Source organism: Jaculus jaculus, chromosome 16, assembly GCF_020740685.1.
Source record: "Jaculus jaculus isolate mJacJac1 chromosome 16, mJacJac1.mat.Y.cur, whole genome shotgun sequence".
Classification (NCBI taxonomy): domain Eukaryota; kingdom Metazoa; phylum Chordata; class Mammalia; order Rodentia; family Dipodidae; genus Jaculus; species Jaculus jaculus.
The window spans coordinates 24,824,788-24,839,240 of record NC_059117.1 but is presented as its reverse complement, the minus strand read 5'-3'; the positions used below and the strand labels follow the sequence as shown (position 1 = coordinate 24,839,240).

Genomic DNA, 14,453 nt, shown 5'->3' with positions numbered 1-14,453 from the left:
TGTTTGTTTGTTTTTACGGCTTCAAACTCACAGTGATCCTCCTACCTCTGTTTCCCAAGTGCTGGAATTAAAGGCGTGCGCTACCACATCTGGCTAAAAGTAGTTTTTATACATTGTTTTTCTCAAGAAAATCGGTTTGTTGGATTTAATTTTATTAGTTTGTTTAATAGAAAAATTAAGCAAAATCGCTAAAACTCATGAAGACTTCAGTGATATAAATGAAAACAAATAAGCAGACAAAGAATTGCAACATTTAGGCAAAATAAGTTAATTCAGTTGACACAATTCTGGTTATAAAAAGGACAGACCAGCCAGTGAGGGGATGTCTTTAAGATTTTAATGTGGCAGTGAGACATGGTTAGGGGCTATGTAAATGAGCATGTTTGTAACTGCATTTATGGTCATCTGAATCTGATATGGCTGACTTAATTTCATAGCCATTTGAGGATAGTTAAATCTACTTTATAGTTGCTTACCAGGAAATTATGCCTCATGCTGTGTAGTGAGGTTTTGTAAATGAATTTAAAGAAAATTGTTATTGTTGGAAAAAATTCATTGTTTGAGCACCATCTAAAGTTACTGCCTCTAAGGGATCATTGCTGCATGGTATTTAAAAAAAGATTTTAAATGTATTTTATATCTTGACAGTTTGAATAGAAAGACACAGTTGTGTATATTCAGTCAAAACCATCTTTTAAATAACATAGCAAACCATTCTGTGGACCATCTTCTTTTTTTTTAATTTTTTTTTTTAATTTATTTGAAAGTGACAGACAGAGAAAGAGGCAGATAGAGAGAGAGAGAATGGGCGCGCCAGGGCCTCCAGCCACTGCAAACGGACTCCAGACGTGTACGCCCCCTTGTGCATCTGGCTAATGTGGGACCTGGGGAATCGAGCCTTGAACCTGGGTTCTTAGGCTTCATAGGAAAGCGCTTAACCGCTAAGCCATCTCTCCAGCCCTGGACCATCTTCTTGAACTGGCTTGGGTTTATTCCCTTGGCAAAAAATGTAACAGTTTAAGAAGTTATTTTTTTTAAAAAAATATTTATTTATTTATATATTTGTGTGTGTGTGAGAGAGAGAGAGACAGACAGACAGACAGACAGAGACAGACAGACAGACACACAGAGAGAGACAGAGAGAGAGAAAGAGAGAGAAAGAGAGAGAAAGGGAGGAGGAGAAAATGGGTGCTCCAGAGTCTCTAGCTACTACAAATGAACTGCAGATACATGTACCACTTTGTGCATCTGGCTTATGTGGATATTGGGGAATTGTATGTGAGTCCTTAGGCTTCACAGCAAGCACCATAACCATTAAGCCATCTGTCTATACTAGTTAATGATATTCTACTTGTTTTTACATATATACTTTTCTATTTTTCCAAGTAAAATATGTATAGGCATGTCTATTTTTCCTGTATGTATGTGTGTATACATATATAGTATTATTTGAAGGTATGGTCTTATTTTAGCCCAGGCTAATCTGGAACTTACTCTGTAGTCCCAGGTTGGCATTGAACTCACAGTGATCCTCCTATATATACCTCCTGAGTGCTGAGATTACAGGCATGTACCACCAGACCATGCTGTTTATAGTTTTATACCACAGTTTTGTTCTAATGAATTTAGAAGTTAACTAATTTTCTCATAAATAATATTTATTAAATAATTCTCTTCAAAATTTTGAATTCTTTACTGATAAGACATTTATGATTTTATATCAAATGAAGTATACTTGAACACATTGAATAAATCAATTTATTACTTTTACTGGTTATTTTCCTTGTTAAAGTGACAAAATACTGGACAAGAAGTAAGTTAAGAGAAGAAGGATTTATTTCAGCTCATGGTTCAAGGGAACAGTTCACGATGTCATGGAAGGCCTGGTGGCAGGAGCCTGAAGTAGCTGATCACATTGCGTCTGAAGTTAGGAAGAAGAGAACAGTGAATGATGAGTGCTGGTGATCAGCTTTCGTCTCATTTTTAGTCAGTCCCAGAACCCAGAGTATAGGATGGTACCATTCACAGTCAAGGTGAGTCTTCCCACCTCAACTCCCCCAGTCTAAAAAAATCTCTCTCAGTCATATCCACATGTTTGTTTCCTTGGACTGTGACTCTTGTCAAGTTGACAATAAAGATTATCCATCACACTACCCTGTCTCATTGTAACCTCTTTAAACTGGTTTTGTTTTAGTCAGTGTATAGTTTTAGTGTTATATATATGGCAGTTTACTTTTTATGAAATAATATATTGATAAAAATAAATACTTTCCCACATAAAGCCATGTGAACAAAGTGATGCATGCATCTGTTGTTCATTTTCAGTGTTTGGAGGCCCTGGTGCACTCATATTCATTCTCCTTCCCTCTCTGCTTGCAAATAAATAAAATATTTAAAAATAGCTTTGAATATATTTGGTTCATTCCTCAGAAGGAAAGTGAAAATAGATTTAACATACAGGTAAAAATTCAAAAGGTTAATATGAGAAATATTCCAGTATTTTTGTTATGTGTGATAGAAGTAATATATATTATCTTTCTCATTGCTAGGACAAAACACCTGACAAAAATCATTTTAAGGAAAGAAGGAGTTATTTGGATTTACAGTTCAAGGTTATAGTGTTAAGGCAGCAGGAGCTTGTAGCAAGTTTGGTTACATTGCACCCCTAATCAGGAAGCAGGGAAGGATGAATGCCCATGCACAGGGAGTGCTCCCTCTGTCTCTCTCTCTCTCTTTTTTTTTTTTTTTTTTTTTTTTTTTTTTTTTTGAGGTAGGGTCTTACTCTAGCCCAGGCTGACCTGGAATTCACTATGGAGTCTCAGGGTGGCCTCGAACTCACAGCAGTTCTACCTCTGCCTCCCGAGTGCTGGGATTAAAGGCATGTGCCACCACGCCTGGCATCTCTCTCTTTTTAAAGATTTATTTATATTTATTTATTTGCAAGGAGAAATATAGGCAGAAAGACTGGGCATGCTAGGACTTCCAGCCACTGCAAACACGCTCCAGATACATGCACCACTTTGTGCATCTGGCTTTATATGGGTACTGGGGAATCAAACATGAATTGCTAGGCTTTGTAGGCAGGTGCCTTAACTGCTAAGTGATTTTTCAAACCCCATCTCTAGCCTTTTTATATAGTCCAGAAGCCTGGTCCATGAAATGGTGTCTCCCACAATTAAGAAGGATCTTTCCACTTCAGTTAATCTAATCAAGACTATTCTGTGCACAATGCTGGAGGCTAACCTAACCTACATTATCCTTCACAGGCATGCCCAGAGGCATAGATGACTCTTAAATCCTCAAGTTGGAAAGAAATATAATTATGAAAGACTTTTTTTCTTTTCTCATGTTTTTTGTTATTTTTCTTTTTAAAAAATATTTTTCTTTGATGCCCGGTGTGGTGGTGTATGCCATTAATCCTAGCACTTGGGAGGCAGAAGTAGTTGGATAGCCATGAGTTCAAGACCATCCTGAGACAACACAGTGAATTCCAGGTCAGCCTGGACTAGAGTGAGACCCTATCACCCACCCCCTCCAAAAATAACCCAAAGATATTTTTCTTTGATTTTTTTTGACAGCTTCCATAATCATAGGCAATAAGCCATGGTAATTCCTTCCCCCACTCACTTTCCTTTTGCAGCTCCACTCTCCATCATACCCCCTCCCCTCTCAATCACTCCCTTTATTTTGATGTCATTATCTTTTCTTCCTATTATGGTGGTCCTGTGTAGATAGTGTCAGGTACTGTGAGGTCATAGATATTCAGGCCATTTTGTGTCTGGAAGATTACATTGTAAGCAATCCTACCCTTCCTTTGGCTCTTACCATTTTTTTTTGCCACCATTTCTTCTGAAGTGGACCGTGAGCCTTGGAAGGAGTAAAAGAGGTATTTCCATGCTAAGCATGCCTCTGTCACTTCATCTCAGCACTATGGTGACTTTTGAGTCAACCCAATGTCACCACCATCTGAAAAGAGAAGCTTCTCTAACCCAAAGTGTAAGTAGCATTAATACTTGGGTATGAACATTAAGAAAAGTACTCACCAGGCAGTTTGGTCAGCATAGTATATACATTTAGACAGAAATCAGCAGACATTATACCCCTAGGGCTCATGACTCCCCACATCATAGATTTTCAGTATCAGGCATGTATTCTCTGCCATGGAGCAGGCTTCTGGTCCAATTAGAGAATAGTTATTTTCCCCCATAACAGACGTGCCACTATTGCACCTTTTGGCTCATTTGGCCTGGCTGGCCAAATTTAAGGCTTGCAGTATCCACTGCTGAGTATCTCTACTGGTGATTTCCCTCCCCCCACATGAAACTGCATACAGTGTAGCTTTCTCCAGATTTCTGTCAGTTGGTCTATATGGAGGAGGTTTTCTGTTAAGTTTCTGTATGATTTATCAGTGACCTTGTAGCCCAAGTATGTGGAATCTTCAGCAATAGGGTCTTACCATCTATTCCTGGTGGAAAACCAAGAGCCTCGGCAATGGCCTGTAATGTTTTGGGGGCCTTGGGGACCTCCCTCACCAACAACTCAGTAGAAGGTATCCCATCCCTGGCACTGAAAAAATTTTGTAGAAACAGTCTATGGCTTCTCAGTGCACCATTGTACAAACGTAGGTTTCCATATGACTTATTCATACCCTCTTAGATTTTGATTAGCCTTCCCCTACCTTTCCTTTACTCAATCATTTCCCCTGACCTCATTTAGGCCTTTCCAGTCCCATTAATCTATTCTCTCTCTCTCTCTCTCTCTCTCTCTCTCTCTCTCTTTTTTCGAGGTAGGGTCTCACTCTAGCTCAGGCTAAACCATATTTTTAGCCCCTGCTTTTCCTTTTTTTTTTTTTTTTTGGTTTTCTGAGGTAGGTTCTCAGTTTAGGCCTGGTTCACCTGGAATTCACTATGTAGTGTCAGGTTGGCCTGGAACTCACAGAGATCCTCCTACCTTGGCATCCTGAGTGCTGGAGTTAAAGGCATGCATTGCCACACCCGACTGTTTTTTTTTTTTTAATTTTTTTGTTCATTTTTATTTATTTACTTGAGAGTGACAGAGAGAGAAAGAGGCAGATAGAGAGAGAGAGAATGGGCGCGCCAGGGCTTCCAGCCACTGCAAACGAACTCCAGACGCGTGCGCCCCCTTGTGCATCTGGCTAACGTGGGTCCTGGGGAATCGAGCCTCGAACCGGGGTCCTTAGGCTTCACAGGCAAGCGCTTAACCGCTAAGCCATCTCTCCAGCCTGTTTTTTTTTTTTTTAATGAAATTTTAAAATTTTGTTTTTGGATGGGCATGGTGGCACATGCCTTCAACTAATCCCAGCACTCGGGAGGCAGAGGTAGGAGGATTGCTGTGAGTTCGAGGCCACCCTGAGACTCTATAGTGAATTCCAGGTCATCCTGGGCTACAGTGAGACCCTACCTTGAAAAAACAAAACAAAACAAACAAAACAAAACAAAACAAAACAAAACAAAATTTTGTTTTTGTGTTTAGTGAACCCAGAGCTTCATAATTTCTCTGAATAATAATTTTTGAATTTAAAAGTAAAGAACCTTATAAGAAATTAAGAAAATATAGCAAAATATAAATTTGCTAATTAAGCAGATAATAGTATGTTATATAAGTAATGTAGCAGTGCTTAATGTTACATTCAAAAGATTTTTATGAGTTATACAACTTTAATTTACATAATATCACTGATTAAAGATTTACATTTTACAAATTATTAATTTTCACATCTAATTTCCCACATTGGTATTACTATGTTTTCTATATAGGTTTAAGTTTCAAAAATTCATTTTATTTTTAATTTTAAGCATCATGTTCACAGTAGAAACTATGAGAACTAAAGAAAATCATTAATTTTACCTTTCAGAGGCAACCATTGTTATTTATGTTTTATAAAAGCCAGTATGATTAGAGTAAGATAGCACCACCATTGATGCCAATAAAAATATTTGAGAATTAAGTTATTAGTATGCTTCCAAAATAGTCTCCTTTCAACACCTATTTCTTTATCTTTATTCTCATTTATTTTCTTCTAATAGCTATACAATTTTGTTTATTCTGTTGAGGTTCAAGTTTTATTTTTTTAATTTATTTTTTATTTTCTTTATTTGACAGAGAAAGAGGGGGAGAGAGAGGAAGGTAGGGAATATGGGCACTCCATGGCTTCCAGCCTCTGCAAATGAACTCCAGACATGTGTGCCCCCTTGTGCATCTGGCTAACATGGGTCCTGAGGAATAGAACCTGGGTCCTTTGGCTTTGGAGGCAAATGCCTTAACTGCTAATTCATTCCTCCAACCCTTAAGTTTTAATGTTTGTTAAATGAATGGTCTTTTGAATTTTTTGAAACTTATTTTTTATTTTCATAAAATTTAAAGATTTCTTTTTCTAAGCTATATCTTCTTTCTTGGATTTACTCCATATTAATTGTTGCTATTGCCTCGAGACATATATTTTTTCCTTTTGCTATTAAGTCTGGTGTAAGTGTGTAATTTATTCTGTACTTTAGATCAAACTCAGGCCCTAATGGTTGTACAGCAAATGCTTTTCCCAATTGAGTCAGCAATCAATAAGATTTTTTTTTTTTTTTTTTTTTTGAGGTAGGGTCTATGCCAGGCTGACCTGGAACTCACTCTTTATTCCCAGGCTGGCCTTGAACTCACAGTGATTCTCTTACCTCTGTCACCTGAATGATGGGATTAAAGGCATGCGTCACCACACCAGACTAAAATGAGATTTTAAAAACAAGAGTTACATTAAGGGTGAAAAAATTTATTTAAGAGAGAAGAAAGGTGGGCGAAATAACACATGTGAAAACAATCAAATGGGGCCTTGAATGTGAGTAGACATTAATTGCAGTATGTCTTTTCTCTGTGATTCCTTTACCCCCTCAATATTACCGAATTATCTTTGCTTTTATCTCAGGTCCTCTTTACTCTTCAACCTTCCTCTACTGCTTGTTTGCAGTTGGTCTTGGGTTAATAGTATACAAATCCTGGGGAGATGTTTTGTCAGTTTCTTCAACTTACCTACCTGTGCACCCATCCTTGACTCTTGTCTATCTCTGTAGGAGGAAAATTGTTCCTTCCTTGTTTGTGCATGAGGTTTATCTTGCTGCATTTTGGACCGTTTCTCTGCTTGTCATGGTCTTGAGACAGCCTCTATTTTCTCCTCAGTTCAGGCAAGCTTTCCCCTAAGGTCATCTAGTGCAGAGGTTAGGACATAGGATTTGGAGATAAATATAGGTTTAGTTTCTGACTTTGACACATACTGACTAATTTTGCCAAAGAAATTCTTTTTATCACTTTTAAAAACTGTCAGCCCTCCTTGCATTCATGATTTTCTTCCTACTTCTAGTTGTGCTTGTGTACTCATTCACAAGAAGTTGTTCTCATTCTCTGACTCGGGCATCTGCCCAGTGACTTCAGTGCTTATCTCCTTTTAAAAGCTAGGCTTTCCTGGTGGCTCTTCCATACTCCTTGACTCTTTTGTGTTGCTGCAACAATTCTGGAGCCTGGGTAGTTTATAAAGAGAAGAAATTTTCTTCTTAGAGATATAGAAGCTGGAAAGCCCAATATGATGGGACTGGCATGTGATGAAGGTCTTCCTGCTGCCTCATCTTGTTGTAGAAGGAGAAAAAGGGAGAGGGAGGGGGAGAAGATGGAGGAATGGAAAGAATGTGAACAGCTCAAGGGCACAAGCCAGCTACCATTGGAGAGCAAGCAGAAGAGGAAGTTAAGGCCTTCTGGAAGTAGCCTTCCCTTGAGCCAAGCCTCTCTTGGTAGTGATGTTAGTGCATCAGTGAGAGCAGTCCTCACTGTCTTAAAGGTCACCCTCTTAAAGGTCTGTCTCTCAGTAGCTATGATGCAGCAGGAATCAGCATCTGGACACATGAACATCTCTTTAAACCTCTCCTCATATCTTGCTGTTCAACCTGCTTTTCTATGTGTATTCCCTTTCAGGGCTTCTTGAGTCTTCCAAGCAGGGAAACCTTGCAGTCATTCTCAGATTAGTTTTTCTTTCTTTTTTCTCATTTTCATGGCTAAAACAAGTGAGTATTTTGTATGAGACAGTGATTTTTCTGTTTCTCTTATATTGATTCATTCTACCGTATGTTGATGAGTTTGCCTGCGCTTGTGTGTTTTATGTTTGCAGAAACTGAATTGTGTCTTCATTCACACACACTAAACTAGTGGAGCTGGAACCTATAACCGGAAGTGTGGTAGAGCCATTATCTAAACCACTGGTGTAATAATTTGTGATTATGTGCGCTCAGAAGACCCTCTCCTGAGATTCTAGCCAATCACTTCCTCTTGTGTTCCCCACCTTTCAGCTGCACATGGTCTGAGGAGCTGCTAGAGTATGTGGGAGGTAGAAGGTTAGCTGAAGGAAGGATGCCATCTGTGCAGCTTTTGGGAGGTAGTCACTCATGCCAAGTTGGGACTGTTGGATGGAATTTTTGGGTCACTCATGCTTCTGTAAGGAAGTCTTCTGTTACACGTTCCTGTTTATGTAATCCCAGCCAAGTCATTGGTTCTTCAAGCTAGGCTTTGGTGGAACCCTTCCTTACTGCGTTGTCAGTACCTTATCTGAGGTGAATAGACGTTTGTTCATGTCTGACTTAGAAAAATAACAACTACATTCCACCATACTACAGCTTACAAGCCTGCACTGTCCCCATGTGTAATATATCACTCTGCATTCTAAATATCCCTTGTATTCACACTGCTCTGTCCCCTCACCACTAATCTAGCCAGACCTTTTGCTGTTGTCAGAAGCAGACTGCCCCTCTCTCTCCAGGGTGGCCATCTTGTTTAGCCACATCGACTTTTAGTGAGGCCTTTAAAAATTACCTTGTCTGGGCTGGAGAGATGGCTTAGTGGTTAAGCATTTGCCTGTGAAGCCTAAGGACCCTGGTTTGAGGCTTGTTTCCCCAGGACCTGCATTAGCCAGATGCACAAAGGGGCACATGCATCTGGAGTTCGTTTGCAGTGGCCAGAAGCCCTGGCGCGCCCATTCTCTCTATCTGCCTCTTTCTCTCTGTCTGTCACTTTCAAATAAATAATTAAAAATAAAAATAAATTTAAAAAATTACCTTGTCTAAGTATAATTTTACCACTTAAAATACATTGCCTCATAAGTCTTAAGTTCATACTTACCACTATAGCATTTGTTCTCAGCCTTGTATTCTTTGAGCCTATGTTTGCAGTTACTTGAGAAATACAGTCTGAATGTTGATCGCATAGACAGTTGGATTGTATTAAATAAAGGATTTAGATGTAACAGATGTTTGGTAGCCTTGCTTACCTACTCTTTCCTTTGTACTGGCCATATTTCTCCTGAAATCATCTAGGACAGACGTTACAGCACATGCTTTGGAGGCAGTATGGGTTCAATTCCTGACCTTCTCACTAGCAATATTTCCTCCATATGTGTTTCTATTTCTGTAATCCTCAGAATCTAAGTTGGTAGGTGGCGATTGTAATTTTTCCTTATTTGGAGTAAATGGAATAAGCCATGCTAATAACTTACTTTAGGGGTTAGCTCATTTAGATTACTGAGCTTGTTTTTGAGTATACTTGTGAGGTGGAGCACTGTCTGTAGAGCAACTGACCTGTGGCTCATGGGCCACATGCAGCCGGCATGGCTATAAATATAGTGCAACCCATTTGATGACATCATGTTGCTGGGTCAGAAGATTGGATACTCCTTTTTATAGCATCAAGAGAGTAGGTAAGTAATTGAAATGACAGAAAATTATCTCTTACAGTAGACAGTATAGCCAAATATGCTGCAGATACTTAATGTGAAGAGAAGAAAAGAGGCCTGAGAGGACATCCTGGCTGTGGGGAATGTGGAAGGCGCATTTGCTGTGTCCTGTTGGTTCTGGAGAACGTGGGCTAATGGGTGTAGATGAGCTAAGTAAATCTTCACCCAGTGTAGGGAGCCTTGTAACTGAGCTGTGCAGTGCAGTTGGTAGGCATTTCAGTGGAGACCTGGTGCCTGTCGGATGGTGCTTTAGTGTTCTGAATACAGCGTTACAACTTGCGAAGCACTTGCTGGAGCTTCAGCTAATCTCTGCAGTGATCTGCACCTCTGGTGTGCTTCAAGTCCACTCAAGTTTTGCACAGCATGTTGTTTTCAAGCATATTCCACCTGGGTATCTTACAGATCACAGTTTCTGTGGAAACGGGTTCCTGTAGAATGTTACATTCTGCAATAATCAAATACCATGCATTATTGCTCTTCTGTATTTGCTTGCTGTCTTTTATATTTCCCTAAAGTGTTAAATCTGGCCTTTAGGAACGAACATCCTGTAAACCCCAGGAGACAATATATTGTCTGCAACACAGAGCTTATTGCAAACAGCTGTTCTTGCTGAGTGGCGGGTAGCAAATTGTGCCTCAGGTGACCAACATAAAAGGAACTTTAGTGTGGTGCAGTTTCCAATAAAGCACAATGGAATTAACATGCTAGAAAAGTCCATCTACTCACCATTTTTGCCTTAAATTAGTAATAATACACATTTATTGATGTGAAGCCTTCTGAGGAGTTACAAATGAACTGATAACTCTTCAAATGTATACAGAGATCTCAGAGATGAAGGTTACTTGCTTGCAAAGCCTAATGGCCCAGGTTTTTTTCCCCCTAGTCCCCATGTAAAGCCAAATGCACGAAGCAGCACAAATATCTGGAGTTCATTGCAGCAGCTGGAGGTCCTGGTGCATTCTCTCTCTCTCTCTCTCCTTAAATAAAAATGCATAGAAATATTTTTTAAAAATTTAGAAATGTACACAGCATTCTGTATGATCCTATATGAAATTTCTAGTTTTCATGCTTAGTATTTTAGCTTAGGAAAAGAATCTAGGAAAACCCGTATGTGAAATAATCAAAATTTACCCTTACTACTTCCTCTGTACTGATCAATTTTACTTCGGTTACAGCACTGAGTTGAGTTCCTGGATTTCTGGGAACCAAATGTTTTGCCTCACTTTCTCTTCTAAAGTTATAGATAGATGGACCGATGGATAACAAATGTGGTTTCTGGTACTTTGGGGTGTTATTTCATACTCTGCAGACTTGTTCTCACTTAACAAGATTCTCAAGTATTTTACTCTCTTTTTGTTCTGATTTGTCTTTCCTAAGGTAACAGTTGTCCATTTTTATAAGCTTAGTTATATCAAGTGTTGACTCATCATAGGATGACCTATATATGAACGATAAGCACTTACTACTCTGTCTGTGTCAGGCTACTGAAGGTGAAATTTAGGAAAACAAGGAAATTATAATTGAGCCAGAGTAATGTTTTACCTAAGTACTCCTTTTCTGTTTTCTCCTTCCTCTCTTGATGACTTTTAGTCCATTTGCCATGCTAGGTTTCTTAGTGCAGCTTGATTACACTGAAGAGCATGAGGAGAGATCAGTCTGAGGTCAGAGAGGAACAGTAATACAGTTTGTGATGGCTCATATTCATTGTAAGCTTGACAGGACCTAAATGCTCCTAGGAAATGAGCCTGTCTGTATGCCTGTGAGGGATTATCTAGATGAGAGCAGTCCTTAGTCTTGTGGGACCTGCCCTACCTGTGGGTGGCCCCATCCCATGGGCTAGAGTCCTGGACTCTACATCAAAAAGGAGAGAACTGGGTGAGCACCGGCATTCATTGTTGTGCTTCTTGATGGGGCTGAATTTTCCCAACTGCTTTAAGCTCCTTCTGCCATGAACACTGCACTGCCCTTACTATGAACTGAGATCTTTCCTTCTTGATTTTTGTCAGGTGTTCTGTCACAGCAACAAGAAAGGTAACTAATAAAAAGGTCCATTTTAGATAGGTGCTCAGGAAAAGCCTCTCAAGCTATTACTTGGAACCTGAAGGGAGCAAAGAGAGTATCTTGGCAGGAGTGTGCTGGCAGAGTGAACAGCCCCGAGGCAGTGACTGGCTCTGTGTTGCAAGATCTGGAATGAGGCCAGTGTGCCTGGCGCTTCACAAGCACACGGTAGAAGTGGGTGAGCTTGGAGAGGTTGGTATGGTAGTGACTAGATCATTAATAGGACGGTAGTAAGATTCTGAGAGAATATAAGTAGAATTATAGTAAAATGACATCTGGAATCTGACGACTGTGTTAAAACTGATGTGACGGGGGCAAAAATAAGATATAGCATACCTAAAAATCTAGGAGAGAAAGCGTATTACTGTGGAGAAAGAAAAAACAGAAATTAGTAGATTGAAATGCCTAGATAGACTTTTCTATTGTATTGGAGGTAGAAGGCAAGGGAGAGGAAATAAATATAAACCATCATTGGTTTACTGCTTGGTTAGTGAGGACTGACTATGTGACCTGTTGGGAATCTTGGTTCATAGTGTGGCAATGTGACGGGAGGTGAGGCCCTTAAGAGGTGGCGTTTATCAGGAGGTTCCTCAGGCCACTGGATCCTGAATTTGTTCTTGAGAGAACAAATTGTTACAAGAGTGAGCCAAACCACTGAATTGTACTCTCTCTTCGTGTCTTGTGATGTGATCTTTCTCCTCCTACCATTATGATGCTGTCACCTTAATGAGATGTAGGCAGGGTCATTTTTTGGTACCTAGTTGGCTGCTACTTGGTCTTCCATTTTCCAAACTGTAAGCCAAATAAGCCTTATAGATACCCAGCCACAGGTATTCTCAGTAACAGTGAAGAACTTAGAAGAAGCTACACTGTAAAATTTCCCTTGTTGAAATTATTTTGTCATTCTGTTTTATGTCCCAATCTCAATGGTTTTAATATCTCAATTGTGACTAAATGGGCAGCAGCTTCACCCAAAGATTTCATTTTTTTCCCTCTGTGCCATGTTCCTCTTCTCACACCCGTCCATTTCTTTACAATGCAACCCTGCACAACTTCTCAGAACATAGCCATAATAGCAAGCCTCTCATATAAACTGCTTCTAGCACAGTTCAGGGAAAGCTTTTTATCACCCTCACAAGGCAAACCTCACAGTCCATAGTGATTACTACATTCAGGCCTTGCATCTCTGACCAGAATAGTCCATCAAGCTGTCTTGCACTGCAGGGCATTTCTTAGGTCAAGCTTTCAATTCCTTCCACATTCCTCTTGAAAATCAGCTCCAAAAGATCAAAGCCACACAATCATGTTTCTAGCAACAATGCTGCTCTCGGTAACAACATTACTGTTGCATTCAGGTTCTCATTGTTGGCAGAAATAATCTGACTAAGTATAGCTTGTGGGAAGAAAGGGTTTATTTTGACTTACAGACTCAGGGGAAGCTCCTTGATGACAGAGGAAAACTATTGCATGAGCAGAGGATGGCCATCACTCCCTGGCCAACATAAGGTAGACAATAGCAACAGGAGAGTATGCCAAACACTAGCAAGGGGAAGCTGGCTATAACACCCATAAGCCCATCCCCAACAATACATTGCCTCCAGGAGGCATTAATTCCCAAATCTCTATCAGTTGGGAACCTGGCATTCAGAACACCTAAGTTTATGGGGACACCTGAGTCAAACCACCACAACAGTGTAACCAAGTGTCCAGTGTTTGTAGAGCAGGGCCCTGAGCATGCGTGACGTAGGAGAGTGTTTCTAATCAAGACCTTGCCTTAGCTGAGTTTTGAAGGTTGAAGGAAAATTAGAGAGGAAGAAAAGGTCTAGGAAGAGCTGGAAAGAGGAATGCAAGGAGTTTAGAGTACTAGGAGTTTGGTCTGTGCAGTTAAGAGTTAAAGAGAAAATAGAGAAAGTTGTAGAGGGGGAGCAGTGTGTGTTGTCAGGAGTCATTTTAAGGAAACTGGACAAAGTCCTGTGGTATAGGGAACAATTTATAAAGTTTAGGAAGGATAAGACTGGGTATACTTACCATTTCAGACAGACCCTCTTATTTATAACATAGAAAATATAGTAGATTAGAAATGTATACAGACACTCAGTTGAGGATATTCTATAAATAAATGTTTGGTGTATGGATTTGCAAGTTTTCAGATGGGTTGGGCTTATCACATGAGGTGCAATTTGAAAGCTGAGGGAATGGTATAAACGAGGCCTCAGCCAGACTCATTGCTATTCTGTTCCATTATTTAAAGCGTTTTGGCAAATTGAGTTTAGTTTTGTTGTTGTTGTTTTTTAGTTTACTTGGTTTTGGACAGGTTTTATGTTAAGATACATTGAGGCCAAATCATGTAACTCTAAAATAATCCATACCTTGTTCTGTTTGAAAGAAATGAATATTTGCAGATAAAAATTGTGACATAGCTAGAAACACTCAAAATTCGCATATTTAAAATAATTATGCACAAAATGCCCAGTGGAAAAGAATATAAAATTTTATGTTATATTTATACATAATTATACTAGTGTTTTAAATCACTAAAATTCAAATGTGAATTTTATTTTTAGTTTGAGTATATATGACTGTTTTTTTATTGTGTATATTTGAAATCAATAAATAATAA

At 39.4% G+C, this 14,453-nt stretch overlaps 1 protein-coding gene across 4 annotated transcripts in view; it reads left to right on the top strand.

The window, feature by feature from the left end:
• The window catches only part of Immp2l (inner mitochondrial membrane peptidase subunit 2), an 872,509-nt gene that overhangs the window by 185,348 nt on the left and 672,708 nt on the right, over nucleotides 1-14,453 (top strand). Inside the window, exon 5 of one of the 4 annotated variants that reach the window (XM_045135525.1) lies at nucleotides 1,793-2,035. The exons of the other annotated variants lie outside the window; for them this stretch is intronic. Coding sequence (XP_044991460.1) covers nucleotides 1,793-1,817 — 25 coding nt within the window. The 3' untranslated portion in view covers nucleotides 1,818-2,035. Of the gene's footprint in view, nucleotides 1-1,792; nucleotides 2,036-14,453 lie in introns of those variants that run through there. 4 annotated transcript variants of the gene reach the window in all.